This window comes from Ascidia mentula, chromosome 7 (genome assembly GCF_947561715.1).
Source record: "Ascidia mentula chromosome 7, kaAscMent1.1, whole genome shotgun sequence".
Lineage (NCBI taxonomy): Eukaryota > Metazoa > Chordata > Ascidiacea > Phlebobranchia > Ascidiidae > Ascidia > Ascidia mentula.
The window spans coordinates 17,477,481-17,503,853 of record NC_138572.1 but is presented as its reverse complement, the minus strand read 5'-3'; the positions used below and the strand labels follow the sequence as shown (position 1 = coordinate 17,503,853).

Here is a 26,373-nt window from a genome sequence, read left to right as displayed (position 1 = left end):
CGTGTGGGAGCCGAGAGCCGAGAAAGACGAGTGATGAACTTAAACAACAAATTCCAAAACTTTATGACAAGTTTGTGTTAATTATTGACACGTTTGAAATGCCTTCACCTGGTTGCAAGTAATCGCAAATAACTAATCACCTAGAGGCAAAGTTTACGTTTATTTTCTCGCACAGTAGCAGAGTTGGCGAACTACAAAAATAAAAACTACACAAACATAATATACATATTTCTGTACAGTAAATAAAACAAGAACAAAAACGCAAGCGATTGTCATGTAACAGAAACAACAACAACAATATTCGGATTTCGATTGAAGTATTTTAGGGGCTTTCCCAACAAAATGCGTGAGAAAATAATCACCGGAAATTCTTTCAATAAATATTGATGAAAAAATGCACAAGGGACGGATTTGTTTCAAGTTTTTAATTGTTTGTGGATTAATGCTGAAAGTTGGATGTTTTCTGCCAAATTTAAAGTCGCCAATACATAAAAAAGCAACTTTTATCAAAACAATTGCCCAATATATGTCAGGTATGGTCAGTTTGAGTTGCGCGCAAATAACTCGATTGTGGATGGAAAGGAAAATAAGCTTTGTGACGTCATAACGGGCAGCTCGAGTGACGGCGAATCAACTTGTTATGGAGTTGTACAAATATTCTTTTGAAAAGAAATAGAAAAAAAGGCGTGTGTAACAATCGGAGGGAACGACTTGGACATCTTTATGATGTCACAAAACTTTCGTGGCAGGGTCACAAAGAATTCAAGAACACGATTATCGTCAAAAAGTTCGCAGTTTGAAGATTTCAGGAGTGGATTGTCGAAATACACGATCTTATAAATATAAAAATACAACTCACTCTGCGCGTAATGAGGAAATACGAACAAGGGGATTTAAATCAAGTCTTGGTTTCTCTGCAAACGTTAAACAATCAAACTTCTTGTTCAAAATATATCTTTTTTAAATCGCAAATCAAAAATATCCTTAAAAGTTATTAAAAAAAGTCTGTAAGTTACAGGAAAGACATCGACGTGAAAATGGAGAGGGAGAGACATAGAAATCAGTGGACGGCCTGCTGCGATAGCGCCACCTTGCGGCGATTTCTGTCGCCGAAATTCTTCTCCAAGTTCATGGTAATTTCACGTTGAAGATTTGGTCCTTTGTACGAACCTTCCGACTGAATCCATGGGTGAGAGAGAACTTGCTCGGCTGTGTAGCGCCGTTTAGTGTCCACAACAAGCAGCCGTTGGATTAAATCTTTCGCCGCTAGAAGGAGCAAAGGACATGTTTTTAAACGGTTGGCAAATTTGCCTTGCAACATAAAAACCTCAAAATTAAATAAAAAATTGAAATAAACAATCAAGCATTCTGAAAGTGAGGAATTGAACACGATTTGTGAAATTCAATAAACCGCATTTCTCACCATCTGATATATTATCCCAGTACGGAGAGAGGAATTCGTATTCTCCAAGTTGGATGATCTCAAATAATTCCTCCTGATCCCGTTCTAAGCTCCGGAAGGGAGGAAATCCGCACAGGAGGATGTAGGTGATAACTCCGGTTGCCCACATGTCAACTTCCAATCCGTATCCTGTTGAAAATGTTTAAAAAATTAAGCATTTTGTTCTGAAACAAGAACTGTTGGTGCGCAAATTATTCATTTCTCGATAATCTACAAAACGTGTTTATTTAAGGTCAACGCAGAAGTAATACCACGCGGGAAATGTGGCTGATCCAGCTTGGCTGCAATGCCTTGGCTGCGAAGCCTGTGAACCTTATTTAAGGTTAAAGTTGGGTCGGAAATAACCAACATCTATTGTAGAAACGGGAAATTACACAACATAAAAGCTCATATTTTGTTTTGTAAGTTTTGTAACAACGATGATATTCACACATATTGCTGCCCGTAGAGACTTTTTCTGTTGATGCCCAGCAACATCAGTATCAAATTTTTACGTTGAAACATTTTCAACAACTGCAAGATGTCATTTAGTAAGTTGGGACAACAGTGACGTCAGTAGTGTGTGACGTAATAACCTACCGGTTTCGGCGAGGATTTCGGGGGCAACGTAGGTTGGTGTTCCACAGACCGTGTAAATCGGTTCTGTTACTTCCATCGCAAGTCCGAAGTCGGCAAGTTTCAAGGTCATGCTGCCGTCCTTGTTCCGGGAAACCTGCAATATTTGATTGGGGAAAATAACTCACGGTTTTATAAATCTTTAAAATAAACAGTTAAGCCCACGTAACTGCTTAGACTTTTTCATTTCGGCAACATTGCGATTGCATCTAACTTTTATTTATATTATTAATATTAATTAAGGTTCACTTGCATCGCAGTGACTTCAGGTTTAATACAATATAATAATTGTGGTGTTGGAGAAAACGTCAACATGACTACAGGAATCTGTTTGAATAAGACAGAAACTGTGGATATCACTTTTAGGTGCTTTCTGTTAACAAATAAAGATCATACACTGGCACTGATCGTCCTTTATTCCTTGTGGAGTTTCAGGATTATAAAAAATGATTTTGTTTTTTTGGTAAAATACTGCTTTGACACTAATCGTCTATCCAGCTCTAGTGAGTATTCGTTTTGTATCAACCGGAAAGATCAAAGATTTATTGGGGTCGAATGTGATGAAATTTAATTATTTACACAAAACAACTGAAACGTATTAATGACATCACAATACTTGTGATGCTGTTTTCACACCGTTTGGTGTATTGTACTGACCAGCAGGTTTTCTGGTTTAAGATCTCTATGGATAATATTCTTTGAATGGAGGAAAGCGAGTGCTTCTGAAAGGTCGGCGACCATGTTGGCTGCATCGCGTTCAGTGAACTTAACACTTTCGGTGATCGCATCGAACAAATCTCCACCCTGCGGATAAAAGTTGGGAAAATATTAAAATCCCGGTTGAGTTTCTTAAAACAATAGAAACAATATTGCAACCACTTAAAACAATAGAAACAATATTGCAACCAGTGGTGGAAAAAACGTTTCTTGCCTCAACGATTGAATTTAAATGAAAAAATATACCGTTGTGCTTTCGTATAAGTGGTATTTCTTGAATAACTGAATATACTTTACTAAATTTTAGTTTCTAATCAATATTTATGATTCTGCTACCACTGATTGTGGTTGTGAGAAAGCGTTAAGACAAACTAATATCCCGGGAAAGTTGTGTTTGGGTAAAAATCCACAAATAATCACCAACCTTGATGTATTCCAGGACGAGATAAATTTCGTCTTCAGTTTCGAATTCTTCGATGAGTCGAACGATATTTGGGTGATGACAATTCTTCATTATCGCGATTTCGTTTTCTGGATGGAAATAGAAATACTTTTTATGATGGAATTTCAGAAATGAGATTTATTGATGAAAAAACACATTTTCGAAATCCTGTTCATTTCCAAAGCTGTATTTCATTTATAAACAGGTAAATTTTAGTTACGGAAAGCAAATCTAATTCCTTCCTAAACATTAGGTTGGCTAGCGTCGCATCCAAGCAGGATAAGCTAATCTTTTAACGACAAGTCGGAGCAAGATTTGAAAAATCGAGCCTTGGCCAACCAGGCCCAACGCTCTAAAACTGGCCCAACGCTCTACAAAAAAGGCGGTTTCACGGGGTATATTGTGGCCAAGGTACACTGGTGAGCAAGCGCAGACACATAAAAGTAAATCATGCAGGACAAGGAAACATTATTTCTATGGAAATTTGAGCAAATTTACAACGAAATGAACTGAGTTTGATTCTCACCGATCATGTCCTCCTTTCCTTTCAACTTGGATTTGTCGATAATTTTCATCGCGTATTCCGATTCCGTGTTTCTTAACCTGCATTCCTTCACTACAGCGAAGTTACCGTCACCGATCGTTTTCCCGATTTCATATCGACTTTCGATGTCGGTTCGGTTTATGATGCGTCGCGACGGAGCCTGAATATAAAGAGAATGTGGTATCAGGATGGGGGTTCCTAAGCTCGTGACATAATGTGAGTGAACGCTTTTAAATGTAATATAAAGGCACGATTCCATTCTTATGTACCTGTTTTTTAACGATTTAAGGCATATTCTTTATATTGTATCAATGCAGAGTTTAATTTGTTTCCTGAAATGGAAATCCTAGTGTTTTGTTCATGGTTAAACCTTAAACTTTTGTATCCTTCTCAGCCTGTCTGTGTCGTCAGCTTTGTTGCCGTACGTCACGGGTGAGTGAACCTCTTTACGCTCCACTGCGTCTCTTCTGCGTCTTTCCTCCTCCATTTGCTGAAAAGTTTTCGAAAAATTTCAACCAAAATTTAAAAACAAGATTCGAAAAAATCCACCTTTCGTTGTCTCTAGGTTGAAAAAATCGAAAAAAAATCATTGTCGATCCATAAACCACACAAATCCAGCTTTAACATTATTAAGTCCGATTAGAGTAACATTAAAATGGCAGAAGCATTATCATAAATGTGTACCTTGTGTAGAGTACCCTGCCTACAAGAATCAAGGTAATGCCTGGCCATGAAGTTCATGTTCAATTGCGAAAATCATGAATTCAGTGCGCAAAGTTATAAATGACAAGGTTATTCACTAAAATTGAAACAAGAAGAACTCCTGGTCCTGGGGAAACACTTTACCAAGACATAAGACTATCACATAACAAGCAGGGAATGCGACATCTTGCCAACGTATTAAAAATCTTTTACAGCTGAGAGACATTTTTCTACCTCCATTTCCCGTTTTCTCCTCCGTTCCTCTTCATCTCGGTCTCGTTTCTCTCTTTCTATTATCTCTCTCCTCTCCTGCTCATCCCGGAGTCGATCCTCCCGTTTCTTTCTCCTCTCTTCCTCATCTCTCAATCGTTTTTTCTGGAAAACATGAAAGCAGTTGAATAATTTCATGAAATGTTCAGAATTCCAGGAAGCAAAAGGTTAAGAACCGTTGAATTAAACCCTTCGTCACAGTTGACCGATGTCCTAACGAATAATCGATAAAAGAAATCGCAAAATTTACTGCAGGCTGTGTTTTTATTTTTGACAATAATGTGATGATTTTGCAGTAAACACTAAACTAATTGTTTTTCCTGGAACGATTATGAATGAGGTTTTACCAAACTAGCATAACTTTGAATGTAAGGATTTAAATTTAAATAATTTTGTCATAAATACCTCGTCCTCAAGACGGCGTCGTTCTTGTTCCAACTTCTTTCTCTCGTTTTCGATTTCCCGCAACTTTCTTTCTTCGTCTTCGTCTCTCCTTCGCCTTTTTTCCTCTTCATCTCTCAATCGCCTTTTTCTCTCGGCCTCATCCTTCATCCTCTCTCGTTTTAATTCGTCTTCGAGGTGTTTTAACTTTTTCTGTTCCTCAGATTCCCGTTCTCGCCTGAAATGTGATTGTGGCGTAACAAGGGTTGTTTTGACGTTGCAAGCCATTTACAAAATTTATGTTTAAATATATTCTCATGAAGATTTATTTATGAAATTTGAGTAAACAAGAGATAATTGCTGCTGAAAGTTTTTGTCTGCATGAGATAGAATGGATATCAGATAATCCAAGATAGTGAAGAAAAAACAAAAGAATTTTAGTGTAAAAAACATAAAACTTGCAAGTTTGCGAAACGGAAATCGTGTGAAATTGAGGAAACAAAGTTTAAGAAAGAATTATTTTTCCTTAACTTAAATCTTGTACTTTTGATATTTCTTTGCAATCCTCTGATCATTAATGTTTCAAAATAATCAATTTGAAGAAATCATATCAAAGTTTTTTTATTCGACTGCTACTGTCAATAACCTATGTCACTGTACATACAGTTTGTATCATGCATTCTGCTGATTGACAGCTAAATTTTTACTGTCTTGACCTTTAAATAAAGTAAGACACAGAGACAGATAAGTTTGACACAAATAAGATTGAAAAAAGAAAAACATAAACCACGGTGGCGTGCCCGATTAAGTCATGCGTGAAGTCACGTGAAAAGTTTCAGCCAATCACAAGGTACGGGTGCTGTGGGATGAAATAGTAATCATACCTGTTGGCTTGTGTCAGTTTTCTTCGCCTACGTAATATTCACAAATTAATCCCCAGGTAAAATGACTACTAATTATATCGGCTTTATTATTTAGTTTATTAAGCGTTGCATTTGCGTAACAACCCTTGGTAAGTTGTAGGTTAAAGTTAACAACTAAATTTCAGGTTTAGTTTTAGAAACTTTGAGCAACTCCTGAAAATAATCCCAAGTCGTTTGTGACGTTTTTCCTGTATGTTAACTTCGCCTGTGCTTCCAGACATCAGCATTATCGATAAATTACAAACAACGCAGTTTAAAAACCAACATAAATACAGGAATGTAGAATTGTTTGCAGGAGTTGTCATAGAAACAATAAGATTAACTTTATTTCCTGACTTTTTATTAAGAGATGTTTTTACCTGAGTCGATCTCTCTCACGTTTCTCTTCATCCTCTCTTCTTCTTCTCTCCTCATCCTCCAACTGTCTCCTCCTCTGTCTCTCTCTCTCCTCCGACTCCCACTGCGCGCGCTCCTTCTTCCTCCTCTCGGTATCGCGCAGTGATTGGTTCAAGTCGTCGCTAGGAGACTCGCGGTTGCCGTGGCGACGCCTATACAACAAACATAATTAAGAGTTTTGTTCCTCAACCCACCACGCTCTATTCAACCTCAGTTCATCCTCCAACTCCTCCTGCTCCCTCTCCCAGCGTCCTCGCTCCCACTTCTGAGCTTTGATCCTCTCCTGATCCTGGAAGCGTCGCCGTTCCGTCACTAGTTGGCGTGCGCGGCCTTTTTCCATGCGCGGTGAACGATAATTCGGATCGTTGAATCGCCTGAATTAAAGATAAATTATGACCAAGTCCTGGTAAAAGAAGTAGTTTTCGGGTAAAATGTGTGAAAATGCGTGGGAAGTTTATTTGATGAAATTCAGTTCCGCGCTTTTTATTCGTTGAGACTCGAAATAAATAAATCAAGCAATAAAATATTTTTACCTCACGAAATCAAACTAACCAGGAACACTTCTTTTGCGTAACACAAGTGCAAAGCCAGTTTCAAAATATTATAAACTTTCATAAGCAAAGTGGAGCCAATAATATGAATTTGTGTATAAGCTGCAGACAGATGGCCACTGTTTCGACCTGAAAGGTCTCATCAGTGCAGCTGGTGTGACTTTCAGACGACTTTGCTGACCAAACGGTCAAGCACACCAGCTGCACTGATGAGATCTTTTAGGTGGAAACAGTGGCCATCTTTCTGCAGCTTATACACAATTATAAACTTTATTTCTGAATATACGTTTGGCTTTAATAAGCATATCTGCATTTGTAAAGCAAATCATTAATCAAGTTGACTTCTACTGTTATCTTGGACACAGATCTAAATGCTCGTTTCCAAGAACAATTTTGTGATTGAAAGATGCTATTTCTATACTTGGGGATTTCCCCGACGAAACCTGACCTTTCGCCTTCAGTTGAATCTCCGAGGCCAGAATCCGACTTCGACCCCTTGGTTTGATCTGGAACATTCCGTCGACTCTGCTTGTTTTGTTTGTAAGCTCTCTGCAGGTTCTGTCTGATCAAGCTCTCCGCGTACGGGGAATCAGGGTAAAGCTCCTGGAGAACCTCCTAAAAAAGTTGCTTGTAAACTTTCTGAAGTATTAATTTGACATTAGGTAAGTTGGAAAGATGCCAACCGTTGTCTACAGTGAATATTGTTTATATTACGCCGCCTATCCCTGCAACATCTCCTGATTATCCAAAGAATATGTGACCGATCAAAATAGATATAAAGTGACCAGTAAAGACACAAGCCATTGTCGGTGTTCAAATATTAGCAAAGTATCAACTTTATGATATCGCCAGGTACTAAAAGGGTGTTTATATGGCGCAGGATTGTTTTTTCAAAAAGACAAAATATATTCATGTCAGGCGCTGATTACCAGTGGGTGACTACCAAGTACATAGTTTCTTTGCAGACAACATATGCTTTCTTAGGACCAAATAGATAAACGTGGTTATTTAGCATTTTATTAAACATTGGGGCAAATAAAAACGATTTCTATGTTTTTTAACCGAGATAACCCCGTGTTTTAGGGACAGGAGGCCGTTTCAGTTGAACGCACCCCTGTTTTCACTACAACAAAAAATTGCATCATTATTTAGCTCTGGTCTCTTTAGGCATGGAAAGTAATTGATAAAGCGTGCAATCGATATTAAACGACTGATACATAGAAATCAGCACTGTACAATCCGATTGAGGTACGGGGCCACACAAAAACACTGCGAAAAAACAAAAAAATGACGAACGAAGGAGGTTGAAAGTCTGGAAAGGTTTGTGGTTCCGTGGTTTACAAACAACATCAAAGCAGTCCGCCCTTACCTGTACGTCCATCGTGGTGAGTTGCTCTCTTCCGACTGCAATGAAAACGTCATCTTCCCGGAAGAAATCTGACACAGAGCGAACTTCCCGACCCTTCAACGTGTACAACCTGCAAGATGAATTCCAAGGTCAATCAAGGTCATACTTTTCCACATTTTTATGATGAAACGGGTTTAGGCATTTGGAAGGGATTTGCCAGAAACGTCGACCAAGTAAATTATTTATTGCCAGAAGATCTTGTGAATTTATTAAACATTATGCCTGGCAGAGTCAGCAACAAATCGTATTCGTGGGGGATTTTTAATACTAAATTCCGACGCAATACGCAACCAGTGGAAAAGACAAACTAATAAATTCAACACTTCGCTTGAAAGTGGCGATTCCAACACAAGTTAATGAAGAAATGATCACTTTTTAATGTGTGTCCAAATACCAGCTTTGAAACTAAAAACTTCATTCCAAACCCTATGTTCATCTATGGGGGAAGCATCATGATAGAAACCAAAATCATTGAAAATTTAAAGCTGTAGTAAATTATTGTCCACCGTTGCCAGCACTGAATCGTGGAGATTAAATTGTGAAATTTTTGTTGTGTTACAGTGGTTAAAAATTAGAGACATCACAACTGGACCCACTTTCTGATGTGGTCGTTTTTCCACTTGGGTTGACCGAGAGCTTCCGAAATATCAGCCACGAGTTGTTCGTATGTTTGTACCTAAAGTTGTACAAAAACTTGCGTTATTCTACCAATGAAAACACGTATGTTCTGAACGCCTTTACATGGTTTTTAACTACCTTTGTAACAGTTTATATAATTGCTTCAGCTTGGTTACTTCGAAAAAAAAGACTAAGCTGAAGCAAATAAACAAATTACAATATGCATTGATTTTCAAATCAATTGTCTCACGTCTAGTTGTACTTGAAAAACGAAATTATCAGTTTTAAACGAACCAACTTTTGCCAAGTTTATTTGTTTGACATTTTTGGCTGCATAAGGACATCAATTATTTTAAGCAATGTGGAGCCAATAATATGAATTGTGTATAAGCTGCAGACAGATTTGTTGTTTTACAAAAATCAACTGAATCGAGTGACACACTTAACACTCACACTTAACACTCACAATTAACACTCACACAATATCTCATGTAATTGTAACAATCAACAACTCACCGCTCTCCTGTTCAACAGAATAGTGATCTTCTTATGGGGTCGAGTCGGCCCAGCTCTTACAACTGTGACCACCTTCGGTTTCATGGGTGAGTTGTCAGGGTGAGTAGTATGGGTATAATCACCCCTGGGGGCTGTCCCGAACGTCATAGGGCGGTGCTACAAACAAATGTTTGAAACTTTGCGTTGAATTTGGATTGTGAAAAAGCATGTGATCGGTTGTTTGACAACTTTTATCAGTGGTTGATTTAATGAACTTAATCAAGAAAATTTACTCGATTGTGAGCCACGGGTTATGATGTTTTACAACCTTCCGTCTGTACGGTTTACATTCCAGGGCCGGTTATATTTTTAATGTTGCGCCGGTATTTGTTCTGCGGTTCTGTGTCCTGTATTTCTACCAATACGTTTTGTCACACAAGGTTGTATCTTATAACTTTAAACAACAGGTTTGTTGACAAATATTGTTGTAAGGCACCTAACTTACCTGTAGCATTCACGTGCGCTTACATTCGAGTAAATACGGTAGGGCTAACATGCATTGCAACCATACGGCATATTGTAGGTCTCCAAAATTAAAATGTTTATTACAAAGTTTTTGAAAAATCACTTTTAAGACATCAGTCCCTTTTGTTAAAATAGAAGCAACTTTAACCAACCTTTCCGAAAGCATTTCTACCGCTAGGTGGGAATGTGGAGCGTAGACCGTTCCTTCCGGCTCCAGTGCTTGTGTGGGGAAACGAACTGTCGGGTTCGTTGTAACTCTGGTATTGACCGCTGTTGAAATTCGGCACGCGGTGTCCTATGGGAGAGAAATTGAAAGTTGGTGAGTGAAGCGTTGTAATTCCTACAGTGATGGTTACTAAACTGAAAGTAAGTACTTCACAATCAGCTAATATTGACAATTTGGGAATTTCGAAAGATTTTTCCAACTTTTTCCAGCTGATTCCAATCCGAAACATCTTGTTTCAAACAATTTAATTTATATTTCGATATATTGGTGTCGCTGGAACAAGACAATGCCCAATCGAAGGCTAGATTCTGCTAAAACTAAACAACCAGATTTTTTTTAACAATGTAATAATTGCAATAGTAATTGATTAGAAAGCAAAACATGGGCCTAGTGACACAAATTACTTGTAAAAAATACAAACTGTCTCCGACCCCAATATGAGACATGAAAAACAAAAAACTCTACAACATTTTCCCAAACCACACAAAAATCTTAAAAGAACGACAACCAACTGCTTCCGACGACCTGGATTAAAACAAACTTGACAAAAATATTGAGCTACCCGTAGAAATATATTCAACATCTTCTTCAACGTGTGACCTAGAGTAACCTCCACTGCTTTCGATGACGTCATGACGAACAGGACGCGCATGAGTGACTTTTGAGTTGAGTCCGCCGGAACGGACCTCGGAGTTCATGGCGGCACCGTGCGGGGGGGTGAAACCGGTGCTTTCCCCTTCGGGATATTCCCGAATTTGATGACGTTGAAGGAAGGAGGACTGAATTTTCTCCACGTAATTGTTTGTTCGATCGCTCGTGGGAACCTCCACGTCGTTAAGAAGAAGAAACGATTTCATCTGCATCTTCTTCGGGGTGGATGCAGTGCTCAAAGCGCGACGGCGCGGTTTTATTTTCGTCCCAGGTGTAATTTTCATGGGGTTGGAGACGGTGGGTAAACGGCGGTGATTTCCCCGGGTCTTCCTGATGTCAGTTGGGTCAGGGGGTTGTTTTGGGGGCGCACGCTTTCTTCCTGCATCCGAGGGGGCAAGTTTCTGTTGATAAGGACTCACTCCTTTCGATCCTAAAGATCCGGAGCTTGAAGATGTGGTGGATGAGGCGTGCGAATTTGTCCGTTTCTGCAACGAAACCCGCTTTTTCTCGTTCCTTTCTTTCCCCACCCGTGGTTTCAATTCCTCAAAATCCTCGGCAGTTCCACTCACGCTAAAACACGCCACCTTGCGGAAGCTGGAAAACTCGTCTTCGGATTTAACACCCGACCTTTCGACACATTGCGTTCGACTGTCAATCAAAGGGTCACTGCCTGCTTTGATTGGTTGAGCTACGGAAGGCGGAGCTTTGTTTACTTCAGTCGTTCGACTTGAGCTGCTGAACAGAAAGCGTCTCGTTGCCCTGGCAACAGAATTTGGGATCTGAGCAGGTTTTTCTGGGACGGATATTTTAGTCGGTTGGTTGAGGTTTATTTCCAGCTGTTTTTGTTTTCTAAAGAAAAATTCCTGCTCCAAGTCTGACGTCATTTCACCCGCCCTCACTTCGACTTTGTTCAATGGACGACCAACATTTTCCTCAGTTTGTCCCAACAACAAATCTTGTTTCAACGCACGGGGTTTGAGGCAAGATCCCTGGACGCCTTCGTCGTTACAAGGTTCAATTTCACTCAATTCACAGTCGTGGGGAAGTCCCACGGGGCAGTAGACATCGTTTTGGAAATGATTCGGACCAACCTTTGACAAATCCAAGGGGGGAACTACGTCACTAGGGCCTTTCAGGGTGAGTTTGACCCTTTGGCGAGACTTTAACGTGGATAAGGCAGGCGTGGGTGCCTTTCGCGGTGATGACGTCATCACCGGGTGCATGGCGTCATTGCTTAAATTAGCGTGATTAGCGCTGACAGTTCCTGGCATGCAAAGTTTATCAGAAACCATTGAATTTTAGAGAATTGTCGCTGGAAAACCAAAGAACCGAATAACAAACTTTCCAAATAAATAAATAAAAAACTACATCAGCCAAACACAACAAACAATGAAGTAATACCTCTGACTGAATATGACTAACAACAAAGCGCGGAATATTCTGTCACATCACTAGAAACAATAACTGCAACTTTACCGATAAACTATTACAATAAACTTTAATTTCGGTTCAACTTTCAGCACCTGTATCTCTGTACTCGCTCCGCCAACAACAACAATAAATAAGTTAACAATCCAACTTAATTTCAAACTCCCACCAACCGTGCGTTGCCACGACAACGCAAGGCGCGCGTTGCTATGGACAACAGTTAACTCTGTCGCCGAAGTTAAATGACGTCGGGCTGTAATTAAAATATGTCATAACTCATCTCATGGCTCAAAGGATCTCGCTCCGATCACTCGTTTTTCGGCACTGTGTAAAATCGATAATGTTTTGCGGCGGAGTAATATTACCCGTCGCTCTTTAGGTGTTGAGAGCACTCGAAGGTGCTCGGGTGCACGACTTGTGTTGGAACAAACCACCGGAGTTGCGTGATTAAGCGTGAATCGATGTTTTCAAGCGCTGGGGTCGAGATTTCTGGGTGCTGTTCTCATTTCAACGAGCCCCGGGTGACGCGAGAGGTTGCATTTATTTCGTGTTCGAGAGTTCGATTTCAAATTACGGCGAAGTCGGAACAACAACTGTGGTCAATTCATATTGGCAAAGAGTATGATTTCTATTGGATACGGGAAATTAGTTTTCATAAAAAAATGCCATGAAAACTTCAACCACGTGGTATTTTTATGGACAAATTTTTGTACAAAGTGTCATAAGAACGACACCAATCATTGTGAAAATTAGCCTGTAACACCAACGTTATCCAAAGTTTACTGCAGTTAAACTCAATTAAGTAATAAATGTATGGAGATTGAGGTAAAATTCCTGGGTAAACACTGGAACAAAGTAACAACAAATCCGTGAGTTAATCCGGGAGATTCCCGACGCCAATACTCACAAGAAAACGTTATTACACAGAACTGTCTCACCTTGCTCCCAACCACAATCCCCGTCTGGTCGTTGTGTTGTGAAATATGGGAAATTCCTCAGAGGCGACGGAGCGGAAAATCCGTTGTATGCATAAATGACATTGCTTACTTTTACACCACCGTGTAAGGGACGACACGTGGATAAATATTGAATCGGTGTGAGAAGTTGGAGGTCTGAGCGGGCGTAAATGCTGTTGTGCTTGCTCGGGTTTGTGACGGAGTCGGTTGCTTGGTTACAAGGCGTTAGTGGACGAAATATGGAGGCGGTTGCGGTTTTAAGTTCCTCGTTGTCAGGCTTTGATCGACGAAAGTTTTTGTTAAGTTTGAAGTCACAGTTTTGAGGTTTGTCTGAAATGATTGGATTTCTCGACTGTGGAGTTGATACTAAACCTTTCGAAACGCGATGCTTTTCAATTAAACACGGTTTAAGGTTTGAAATGCTGTTTTTCAACGCTTCCAAATCTTTTTCGGAAATTTTGTCGTTCGTCTTACTATCTTCTTTCAGGGAAGTCCCCGTGTTCACACCTGCCTTAGTTTTTTTGTCATTTCGAAAAACCGGGGAAGTTTTGGAGGCGCGCGGACCGTGCTTCAGTAAGTTTGCTCCGTCGCGACGTCTGGCGGATTTAACGCGCGTTTCACAATTACCGCTAGGTGTCGTTATCTTGATTGCTTTCAGTTGCTTTTTTTCAGCGTTGCAATAAACCGCCTTCGCCTTTGATTCCAGCGGGGATTTGACTTTTGGCGAATCAGACGATGACGTCATCAGTATCTCAAAGATTCCTTTTTTCCTCGGTTTCCTGTTGGAATTTTGAAGAAACTGACCGCATTTTTCTTGCTTTTGAGTGGATTTAGGGGAACGGTTGGAGGGTTTCGTTCTGACGACGTTGAATCTATTTAGAAAGTTCAACGAAGCGTGACCCTCTGTCTTGCCTTGCCTTCCTCTTTTTCTCCGGTCTTTGGTTTTCGTGTTTAAAGTTTGGTCGGACAAATTCTTTATCTTTTCAACATCGTTCTTCTCAACTTCCACTTCCACCGGTTTGTCCGAGTCAGCGACGGACTCTTTAGAATCCTCCAACCAGGTTTGCAACAAACCTTGATCTTTCGGCGAAGTGGATTTGTCATCGAACTTGTGGGGGGAAATATTTGTTCCCTGTTCTTTTCCCGCCTCGCACTGCATGGGTTTCTTATCCTCACACAAGTCTGTGCGTGACGTTAGGTTTCCAGGGGCCACACAAGGTTGTGCATGATGACGAAATCTACAATGAAGGTCTTTCCTCTTTTCAGATTCTTCTTTAATGCCGCAGAGTCTGGTCGTGACCTTGACTTCACCGCAGGGTAAACACCTTTCATTCCCTCCAGCTTTGTTAGCTGAAGTAACCACAGGTTTTGATACGAAGCAAGTTGCAAACCTGTATGGCTCGTCCAAAACCTTTAAACCACGGACGAAGCCCATCACGTCACCGCGCTGTTGCTGTGGTAACGACTTGTTGCACGGGTTTGTAGCTCGAGGATAAAATTCTGTTGTGTTTGAGAGAGGGTTGTTCACGTCACACTCGTGGGGGGATTCCCCTGGGCACGAGAAATCGCGCGTTCGTAAATTCACTGGAATGTTCGGTTTTCCCATAATTTCGTCACTTTCTGCTCGGGAAAGGCAACTGAGGTCGATTTTAAGGCTGGAATCGAACTCATTGCACTCGGAACTATTTGGAAAACTACGTGAATCATCGTAAAGCCTTGGACAGGTTCGTCGGATTTCGGAAACGCTCGGTTTCTTGTGTTTGATCACGTCGCATGCAGGGCATTTGTGTGAGTCTGGATAGAGTAGAGTCACACCTCGTTGACCCCTGGGAAGATATTGATTCCACAGGGGTTTGGTGTAAGTTGTGTAAGAAGCCAAACGAGGACAGGAACGCTTGAGTTCTTCCACTGAGTAAAGACCTCTGTGAGGCATAACCACATGCAGTTTCCGGTGAAAAATATCGGCTTTAAAACAATTAACGATCAACAATATTCAAGAAATTGATTGTTTTTGATCGTATTGATTGTTCCAACCCACACTAAACAGATCTGAATGCTCCGAAACAAAATCACCACTGCAGCAAAATTAACAAGGATTCCCACAATTTTCCAAATATAAGAGAAACAAATTGGGATGTTAACTTTTCTTCCAACTATTTAACGAAAACTGCAGCAAATCTTAAGCTTTGGGACAGTTCGTTTCAAAAAATCTTAGTATATTCCACATCAGCTGGTAAAAAGGTGCAGCACAATTTCGATGCAGTTGTCCATTGAACTAATGATCTCAAAGCTGTCATGTTAAGATGAACTCTGTTTATCTAACATAATTTGCGGCGAGTCAACGATGCTACAAAATAATAAGTCCAAGTTTTAACTTTCTGGGAACGACCTGAACGCAAGATCAACCACCAACTCTTCCCGAACATATGCAACAATCTCATCCGAAATCAGGTGATTTTATTGACCGTCGTCTGTTTCCATGGAAACACGAGAGGTAGAGACGTGCGCTGTCCTCTCATCCGAAGTGCAAACATCCCAATTAAGGCTTGAGTGGATGAGAGGGAAGAGATGTTGCAAACTCGATTAATCGGAGGAGGCGTGGGAAAATGATGCCGAACAACGATTCGTCATAATTGTTGTCATTGTGAGATCACAATGCTCGCGTATCTGCTTTGCAGGCTTTGTAATAGAAACAGATGGGTGATAATTATGGAGTTTTGGCACCTGTTGTATTTATACATGAGGTTGGCACCAAAGTGTTTTTTGTAGATGGAGCGACATTATACAGTGTCAAAACACGCCTGCTTGCCTGAATTATTCAAGTGATTAGTTTTGTCAACGATTGATAATTGATGTCATTTGTTCAAATGCAGGGATACTTCTCAGTGCTTTGTATGATATGTAATAAGTTGTAGTCGGTCAAAGTAAAAGCTAAACACTTTCCATATTCCTTCATAGTGTTTTATGCTAGTTTGCAGAACAATCAATTTACACAGAAAGCTAAAGTTTCATCCATAATTTGTCCGTTGTTTAAGTTGATCCAATCACGGCAAATTTGCAACTAAAAACCGAAGCAGTCAAACCAACATAAAACGATTGTTACATGAACTCAAATAACCCTGGCTTGGTTCGCCACGAAAATTCCAAACCAACTTATCTTGAACCAGCATATAACCACGAAAGATTACAAACAAAGCATTTCTACTTCATCGACACACAAATGCATACTCATATGTATAAGTTTCCGCATGAGTAGTCAACGCATTGAGCCGTGTCAATACGCAAGTTGTGTTTTCGTGAACACGTGTGTAAAGGTTTAAGACATAGGATTACCACCATACGATCTTAATGTTCGTGGATTACAGGAAGAAAATATTTTTGTTGTTGCACTCCTGGGTCGGTTGAAGTTCAAATACTTGGTTGTTGTTAACGCTAATGTGGGGTTTGTCAATTGTAGTCATGAAATTCTAATAAAAGAACCAGCAAACCACTGTTGTCCCAATTATTTTACCCAAGTTCGTTGGTGATATGAAACAAACATTCTGTAATTTTTCTGTGTATCAGATGAAATAACGCATTTGTTGGAATTAGCCTATCTGTCAGTCAATCGCAAACGTTTTGCCGATTTTAAGTTTTATTTGTAGTTAATTCAACGCCTCTTGCTGCAGGAAGTTCAATGCAAACAAGGAACAAATCAGGTTCGGTTACAAAAGTTCTTCACGACAGAATGAGAAAATCATTTATTTAAAATCAAAAAGGATTTTCACCGTAATTTACAAAGTCGATCTAACAACAAACAATGAGGTACTTACTTGGTAACCTCCCCCATATGTATTTCTTACAAAGCCACGGGCTGTCGGCCTCCCCGTCAACTGATTCCAGAAATACAGGCATTTCGTCACTACTGCTACGTCAACAATGACGTCATCGCAAAGTTAGCAACACTTAACCTCAACCAGACTATCGACTACGATTTAAATATAAGTTATGTATTAAAAAAACGGCAACTTATCAAAAAAATCACGCACGAAGCTCCTTCGCAATGTGATGACGATTTTGTGTAAATCGGCAAAACTTTTTTCGTATTCTTCACTATCTGGGGATCACCCCCGACTCTATGCATTATCAATACTGATGGTGATACGTCCAAAACCAACGTCTTTAACCTTAATGAGAAAAGAGCTATTTTTGCATTGCATCGATTTCACCTTCGGCCTTGTTTTGGCTTTTTTCATAAAAGGAAAATTTAGGATTGATTAAAAATTTCGCAAGACTTTTTTTTGCACGACTTTTCTTGACGTGGTAATCTGTCGGTCGACGATTCCGCCTCATTCCCCTCATTCCCCTCTTCTACACTTTCATCTTCCTGCTCGCTTGAAACTTTACGAAATTAAACCCAAGCTTGCTCGTATTAAACTGCAAGTGTGAGTGGTTGTAGGCGCACGCTACTGTATGAAGTACTACTTCACCCTACCCAGCTCTATTGTAAAAGTCCTACTTGACATGCTGTGATTTCAGATAGCGAAAGTTTTTGAAAGCGAACAATGCGGTAGTATTTTAACCTGGGCGCCGACGGATAAAGCGCATACGACACAATGACAGCTTTGTGATGCAACAATGTGCGAAACTGTGACGCAGGCGTTTGTTGTTTTTAGGGGAGAACGACTTTGAGTTCAAATCGCAAAAGATTTCTCACAAAATTTCGATAAAGCCTTTTTTAAATCGATCTTTATAATAGCTGCTGTGAAGAACTGTAATGTATGGTGCGGCCAAATCACACAGTGCAACTTAACAAACTTACCTCCTCTCCTCTCATAACCACATGCACAAGTTACACGTCACAATAAGTTTTATGCGAGTAGATAAAAAACATATCTAAACTTGGCACTCACAGCAGAGAGTTACTTCAAAGTTTTAGGTGGGGACAATAATGTACTACAGTGCTGAAATCCCCAACCAGACCACGGAACGACATTGGTTAGTGGGGCAATTGTTACCGGTCTTTTACACCTTAAAGGTACGCCTGCAGTCAAAAAGGTTGGGGACCAAATTACAGTTGGTTGAAATAAGCGAGTGTGATCGGTAAAAATGTGGGGAACACTTTTTCTGTGATCGGGTTCAAAAATGCAGCGATTACTTCTGCTTTGGCACCCGACGCAATTGAATGTACAAGATGTTACGATAACGCAGGTTTGTTGGCCAAATGTAAGTGCACTGAACGCCACCACATTAGCAAATAAAAGTTCACAAATTTCCATGTTCCTTTACCACATATATTTCCATATGTCATATTCCTTTACATATCCAAAGTGAAACCCCAACAAAACCAACGTTGGAAATTTTGGCGATTCTGTGATGATTAAATCTATCTAGGAATATTTTCCACCTTAAACATTCATCAAACAAACAAGAGTTTGGTTCATGTGCGATTCAGTGATACTTTTAAGAACTTTAGGCCCAGGTAACACACTCCTTGTGACGTCACAATAAGCTATTGTGAAACACACATACACACATAACTGTCTGATCACACATTGGCTCCGCAGCAACACCTAGCGGACGGTAAAACCTTCTGAAAGGAACAAAAATGCCACAATTTCAAAAACAAGTTCATCTGTAAAGATCGCGCCGTTTTAAGTTCCGGGTGTATGACGTCACAAATGGACCTGTGACGCACAACACTAAGTGTTAATGCGTAGTTTATGTACACAAGGGGTGGAACACAATACACATGCTTGTAACGTAGTCCGGCGCGGCGATTAACGAGACAGAAGTCTCGTGTCTATGGAGATAGCGGCTTAGCGGGATTTTAACTCGGGTTGAAATAAGACTTTAAGGTTGTGAGGCTTATATACACAAAGCTTAGAGGGGATACAGATCTGTGGGAAAAATGAAAGGATCACTTTTGGCGAAGTGCTTTTAAGATACGGATCCGGGTGGTGTTATTTATTGAGGATGTCACTGTGATCATATCTGATTCCGCGAATCTCAACTGCTCTGCAGAAGAAGCCAACGTCTTCTGAGCGAACATGGATTTCGCAACAAATCAAAAAATATATTTCTGACACAGAAAGTTGGTACACAACCATTTTGATAATATCATCGTAATCCAAAATACCTCCTGCATTTGTGACAGAGACGAACTTTATTTTTCGAGTTCCAAACCCGAAAAAGGCCAACTCTGAACTTCCCCAACCTTCGCCTCACATTCACAGTTTGATTATTTACAATGGCAATGAAAGGTCATTCGAACAGAAAGTTGCTGCAAGATCCAGCACACTCGACACAAGGGCCTTTAATTCGTGAGAAATGCGTGAACACGTGTCACGACATCTACAAGTTTTCAGTCAATACATTCTAGTATCCAGAACTTCAACAAATAAAATAATGCAGCCAACAACAACAAAGTTTACACACCGGAAAGCAAGAAAGTGTTTCGACAGATAAATAATGAACAATAAAGCCATCACTAGAGATCTTGTAAAGCCAAAAAAACTCAAGATTGTTTCTTACTAGAAGTTCCTTCTCATAAATTGGAGAAGAAATATTACAATATCAAGTAGTTGGATTTATTTTCCACCCTGTCACATATAGAACTTACCTTTTACAATCCCAATGCTTGGTTTATTTTTTACACCTTGGTTCCCTTTAGCTTGGCGACTTCTGGCAATGGCAGCTTTTTGTCTGATTGTTCCCAAATGTTGAGCTTTCGGTAAATCAGCAGGATTAACAAACAAACTAGCAGCAAGTTCGGTCATTTTAACCAATGTTTGTTTGTTCCAAGTGCAAAAGACAGACGCGGTACATGCATAAAAGTTGTCACATGGCTACAGTTTCCAAAGCAGCTGACAAACACAAAAAACAGGGTACATGGAGAAGTTCTTTGATACATCCTTAAACAACAGCCTACACACATGCAAGGTGTGTTTTCTTGATTTAACAACAAACACCTGTTTACATTCGATAAAATCAACAACCTAAGCACTCTTTTCACTTCTGCCGTGTATTCTTTACATTGCTTGGTATATACAACATACAACTACACACAGATACCGGCGCTTATTGAACAATACAGCAGAAGCTAAAGATATTAACAGAGAACTTTGGCTTACAAACCTTCCACAGGAGCCACAAACACACAAAGGTGGTGAATTGTGAACAAGTATTTGGAGCGCAGTGTGTAAGTTATTCCCTATCATTATAGTGTGAATATTTAATGGCAAGTTGTCTGCTTACGACTGGATGGCGACACCATTCCCTCTTAATCCATAATTACCACAGGTAAGATCCGTGACGGGGTCACCAATAGAGAGGGATTTCGAAAATATTTTTGCTACCATGACACTGTCGCCAAATACAGCGGTTTACTAACAGGTTGTGGTTGCGATGATTACAAGAATTCATTTTACCTTTAAAGTCCGACAACTTGCATTTAAGTAGGACAACTCCATCTTTTGTAAAATACCTGAAAAATCTTAATCCACTTTTTTGCTCATACAGAAGCTGGAACCGAAACATATCAAAATAGCATGGCGTATCAATAATATCACTTTGTCACTCTCACTGTATAATCGTAACAAGACATGATTAGACTGAACTGTGTTGCACTGCTAATAACAAGCTCCTAAGAAACCTTTCCATACAACAGTCGGTCGGTATCCAAGACAATATTGGACTTGTTGTACACACCACATTACGCACGGGTCGAAGCTTGGGTTCATCTATTTACACAAAGAAGTTCACGCGCACCAGTGTTACAAACAATGGGAGATCATGCAAGATAAAACATCAAACGGCGTGAAAACAAGTGGGCGGTTAATGATTGATTCCGGCGTCTCAAGCCAACGCTGAAGAAAGGGATGGAAAACAAGATATTTTATTAGTTTGCTTTAATGTCACTGGACGAGTTAATTACAGGCGGGAAATACGTTTCCACGGTGATAACTTGACGTTAAATTGAACACGCGAGCCTTAAAAAACCTTGACTACCCGAACTTTAGTTCAAATGATATCGGCTGTAAAGTTGTTCAAACCCATGGTAACCCTCACTATTGAAACCTGGCCATTTTCACATTCTCATCCCTGGTCCAATACGTGATGTAACTCCCAAGCGACCAAAAAACATCACCAGAAGCTCGATATGTGCTTCGCCACTAGCTGGCGTGATGAGATATGACTGTGAGTTTAATTTACCGATTAAAGCAAACAGATTTGCTTTCAGTTGTGAATGAAATATGACGTAGTTTCATATTGAAGTTTATCGCAAACGAACGAGTGAAGAAATTTAAGTGTTTCGCTCGACAACCCTTACGGTTTTATCGGTTGCGACGCCTTTTTATACATCACGGATATTGTTCATGTGCGTGGTAACTCGACGTTTTTTCGAAGTAACCTTGGGTCCATAGGCGTAGAGTTTTGTACATCAACGGGGGTGCGGCAAAAAAATACAAACGTCAGAAGGTCGTTTGCACGCCAAATATAAAGTTATAGCGTCGTCCATACAACTTTATTGGCCGAAAATTGTGGCGAGGTAGACCTACAAGTGGGCACTCCATATTATCAAGAGTTGGCCTCCCAACAGCAATCGTTACAAGCCGAAAGGACGCGGGGAGATTATCGATGAAATCACCGGAAAATCCGAGGCTTCAAGTCGCACTAATACATCGGGGCTTTGTGAATATAGAAGCTGCACAAATAAATGCTGATACTTTTGCTACAAACAGTTGGATTTGTATATAAAGCGAAAGTTAAATTATTTCAATCAAATTTCAAACAAAATTCAAATTCGATTTTGATTCCCAGACATTGAAACCAGACAAAAACCTTCAATCAACAACACGAAGAGTTAAATTACAATCTGCAACACCATTGGAACAGAAACCTTGATACGCAAAGAGAATTCGCTTGGTTGAAAGCGAACATGAACTGCTAACGATTCTATCAAAGCCATGGCTGCAAACCCCAAGAAACGGGAAAAAAATAATGGATTTTGATCATTCATAATAACTGGACACGCTGTTTTTGACGAAAATGTCCCCAAAAAACGTCAAAGATCTTGTGAACAGAATGCGCAACAGAACAAAACCATTATCACAACGGGCAACCCAAGTTTATCACAAAAGTGTGTCCAAATCGCGACCTTGGGTTGACCTTCACCAACACGATGGTGAAAATGTATAGGTGAGTCGGAAAACAAGCCAGGGGGACGGTTGCCATGGAAATGGGCGTCGGACAAAAACAACAAAATGTCTTGAGTCGACGGAACAGTGAGTACAACCCTCACTATCATGTTATCAGTTTGCTAAGCTAACAAATTCCCAGGCCCTTTACACTATTGCAAGGTTTCTCTTAATCTGATTTAAATTGAGTTTAATTTTATCTGAGCAATATTTGTTGGACTTCATTTGTATTGTGTGGATATTGATCTGAAAACTTGAATTTTCTTATGATATTTTTTGCATACAAGACATACAATGTTAAGATTATTGGTCTGGGAGGCTAAAAATCAAGCTTATGCATTACAAACACACTTAATAACCATTTTCTAGTAAAACATTTTCAAGCTTTGTTTAAATAGTAAAATGTTAAAATCAAGGTAGGGTGGAAACGTAGACCACAGATATATGTTAATAGGATGATAAGATGTGGCCAGAGTTAAGGAGCAACACACAATGAACAGTGACCATCAACATATGGGAGATGGTATGTGAAGTGATCCTTCAACTACAGTCTCCATATCAAGAGAGAACACCAAGCGTGTTGTCTATATGTTGTCTTTTGACCGATGTTATTGACAGAAATTTGTGTCTGTGTGGATGAAAACACGTTTACAAAAAGAACCCCAAAACAACCTAAAGTTGAAATACATTTAAAAAATTGCATGATATTCCAGACAATGCAGTGGTGGCCCAGCACAAATCCAAGTAGAAGTTGTGATATTCATAATGTTTGTGTATAATAAATCAAAACTCAAACTCCATGCATTGTTTCATTCAAACCAAATCAAACGTTTCCTTAATAGAACAAAAACTTGCATCATTCCCAAAATGAATGGAGAATTTTGCTCCGGAAAGAGAAGAAAGAAAAATAATTTCCAAACAAAAGCAGACAGAGGGAACAAAAATAAATTTTCATAAAATGAAAAAAATTAAGAGGAAGCAGGTAGGGGAAAACAAACTTCTCACAAACAATAAAATAAATAATAAAAAATGCAACAAATTGGACAAAACAAATACATTTCAAAAAAATCCTAAAACTTTCAAAATGCCAATGCAATTACTTACTTTCAAATGTCTCAACTTAGCTTTCCAAAAAACAACTCACTCCTTTCAAATGAATATTTTTATCTATTTAAAGATGTGAGAGTTATGTGTTAAATTTCTCGTTTTTAAAATCAGATAATTTGTTTTGTTAACAATAGATAAATAAACTTACTGAGATGTGATTGGTCGTTGTAAACACCATATTTGATTCGTTGAAACTTTTCGAATGAGGCACAAACGTAGGCTTCACCATCCTTTAACTCCTCAATATCTTCAATCAAACGACCACCTGGTAATATTTTAACACATTATTACCAAAACAGCTGACATTTTTTAATATATTTGAATTAAGTTAACATTTAAAATTATAGTTAATGGCATTTTATTAACAAAATAACAAAAGTCAACAACAAAGTATTCATCACAAATTACAAAAATAAGGAACAAAGAAATTGTACATTTTGCACAAAAATTCCTGTTTCTTTGCAAACAAAAAATCACCAAATCACGCCAAGACAAAGAAACCAAACCAATTATTGAATATGTATAATGCACAAAATCTCTGCGTTGTTTGCATATTTACCCTAAATAATTAAATCATAAGCGATTTAAAGCACAAAGAATCTCAACCTTTATTTGTTTTTTGCAAACAAACGACGACCCACTATTTTATTACCTTGGCTACAAATTAGATATTTTAATTTTTTTTCAAAATGTTTTTATGTGCTGTATTTCTGTGGCCTGCAGGTTGAAAAAAACTGCCTCTAGATATTGTACAAACATCACAGAAACCTGGAGTCAAACCATGACCAGATTATTACGAAACAATATTCACGTGCTGACATGCATAATTTCAGTGATATGCAAACATCTGTGTGGATTGATGTCTACAAGCAGACAAGTGGTGCATGCAAGTCTTGTATTGGAAAACTCCACACAACACTAAAATTATTCAAATGTGAACCAAGATCGAAAAACAGAAAACACATCCACGGTGATTGCACAGCATAGCAGTGTGCCACAAACCTCATTAAAAATGCTTCCAGCAAATCCACGATGCTTCATAAATTAAAATAAAAAAACATTATTTCCTTTGTCGTGGCATCCCTACTATTGATATTAAAACATAAAAATACCCAAAACAAGTGAATATGTGAATCTCCATGTTAAGGGTTATTATAATAGTTGTTGCATAATTGTGGGAATGTGCACCATCTTTAGTTTGAAGAAAGAAACAGATAATATATTACTTAAGCCAGTGGGATCTTTTGGCACTGTAACATATTTAGTTTTGTTTAAAAAAATGCTTGATATGATGAATATGAGGTGCATATTCAGTCAAAATATTGGTGTAAATTAACAAACCTATGGGAGTATATATTCTTCTCACTCCATAGGGAAGTGACATGGACTTGGACAAATCTGAGAGGAGTTCATCATAGTGAAGATATCGGTGTGGAGTGATGTGCAAAGTCTTCCCTTTAAAATATCTGAGAATAAAACAAGATTTAGTTGTCATGACAACCATAGTTCTATGCCCGAAAGGTAACTTAAGTCAACTTTTGAGCATTTTTTTGTCAAAAAAGAAACTTGACTCTTTTAATGATTCATTGATTTATTTTAACAATAGATTAGAAATTGAGACATTAATATCAATTGTATTCACATGAAAGGTCCATTAGTGTTTTATGAATACAATTATTATTGTGTTGAGTTCACATGGGAGACAATCAGATTGGCATTAAGCTTTGTCTGACACTTGAGCAAATGATCTAAAATTTCAATGACACTCAACCACTTATTGAACACATATGTCTAATACACTCTGTTAGTTATACATAACAGATTTGTTATACAGATTGTATGCGTAACAATACACTTTTCTTTAAAGTAAGGAAATCCTTTTTGACCTTCACAAAAAAAGTTTCCATTACCTGTCGCCATTTTTATAAAACATAACAATCCTGGGTCTGCGAAGATCTCTGTACCTGAATACAACAAAATCTACATGTTTTATATTGCAAGGTGAATTTTAAGCATAATTCCCCCAAAAACAATTAAAAGTCATATATACATATATATATGTGCAGAAACTTAACTGTTGCAATTTGATTCATTTATTGGAACCCTGTTTAAATAACACAAATTAAGCATGGTTGCCAACAAAATAAAAATGAAACACATTTAAAAAAAAAACATTTGCCACAAATTTTAAAACGTTTTCAAAACTGCATGGTATGAAGCTGAATTTGGATTCTTTTAATCCAGTGGTTACCAACCATTAAATAGTCATGAACTCCTTATAAATATCACCAATGCCGCGGAGCTTTAAAAATTACTTGTGGTGCTTGTAGAACTAATTTATATAAATGAAGAAATTTGTGTAAAATAACACGTTGGAGGGTCCAGCAACCAATATTACTTACAAATAAACAACTAAACAACAAAACTAAAGTTACAAAGGAAAATATGTGTGTACATTTTTATTATGAAGGTTTAATATACATTCACAGACCCACTGAAACCATTCTTTGGACCCCTTGGGAACCACTGTTTTAAGCAGAGTTGCATCAGTAAGACTTTTCCCCACAGCAACAGTGTAAGAATGTGTTTACCTGTCATCAGTGAGGTCTTGAAGCTCTTGAGAAATTGCAGTTTTCTGAAAAGGTTTTCGAGCCATACTTTGAACAACAAGACATTCCTTCATTTCAATCTCCACAACACATCAATGTTGACAGAATATTTATTATTGCAAATTAGTTGTCACTTGTCACTGATAATTGATTACATTGTTTCTCTAA

At 38.8% G+C, this 26,373-nt stretch overlaps 1 protein-coding gene across 1 annotated transcript; it reads right to left on the bottom strand.

The window, feature by feature from the left end:
- Positions 1-149: 149 nt before the first annotated feature.
- Positions 150-26,373, bottom strand: LOC145909024 (serine/threonine-protein kinase DCLK3-like). Its single transcript, XM_082996345.1, has 21 exons — positions 26,188-26,373; positions 25,507-25,560; positions 24,938-25,062; positions 23,745-23,861; positions 10,202-10,344; positions 9,546-9,701; positions 9,008-9,087; positions 8,373-8,481; positions 7,452-7,618; positions 6,662-6,826; positions 6,416-6,604; positions 6,018-6,044; positions 5,158-5,371; positions 4,717-4,857; positions 4,151-4,270; positions 3,763-3,940; positions 3,219-3,325; positions 2,735-2,881; positions 2,042-2,174; positions 1,424-1,591; positions 150-1,266 (listed from the first exon to the last, which is right to left on the bottom strand). The coding sequence occupies exons 1-21, from the start codon at positions 26,277-26,279 to the stop codon at positions 1,061-1,063; spliced, it is 2,838 nt and encodes a 945-aa protein (XP_082852471.1). The 5' UTR covers positions 26,280-26,373; the 3' UTR covers positions 150-1,060.

Excerpts from the sequence above, each read along its gene's own strand:
- LOC145909024 (XM_082996345.1), bottom strand. The coding sequence starts at position 26,279 with ATGAAGGAATGTCTTGTTGTTCAAAGTATGGCTCGAAAACCTTTTCAG. Across the intron at positions 3,941-4,150 it reads GAAGGATACAAAAGTTTAAG|GCTCCGTCGCGACGCATCAT; the intron begins GTTTAACCATGA and ends CTTTATATTCAG. Across the intron at positions 1,592-2,041 it reads CGAAATCCTCGCCGAAACCG|GATACGGATTGGAAGTTGAC; the intron begins GTAGGTTATTAC and ends CATTTTCAACAG.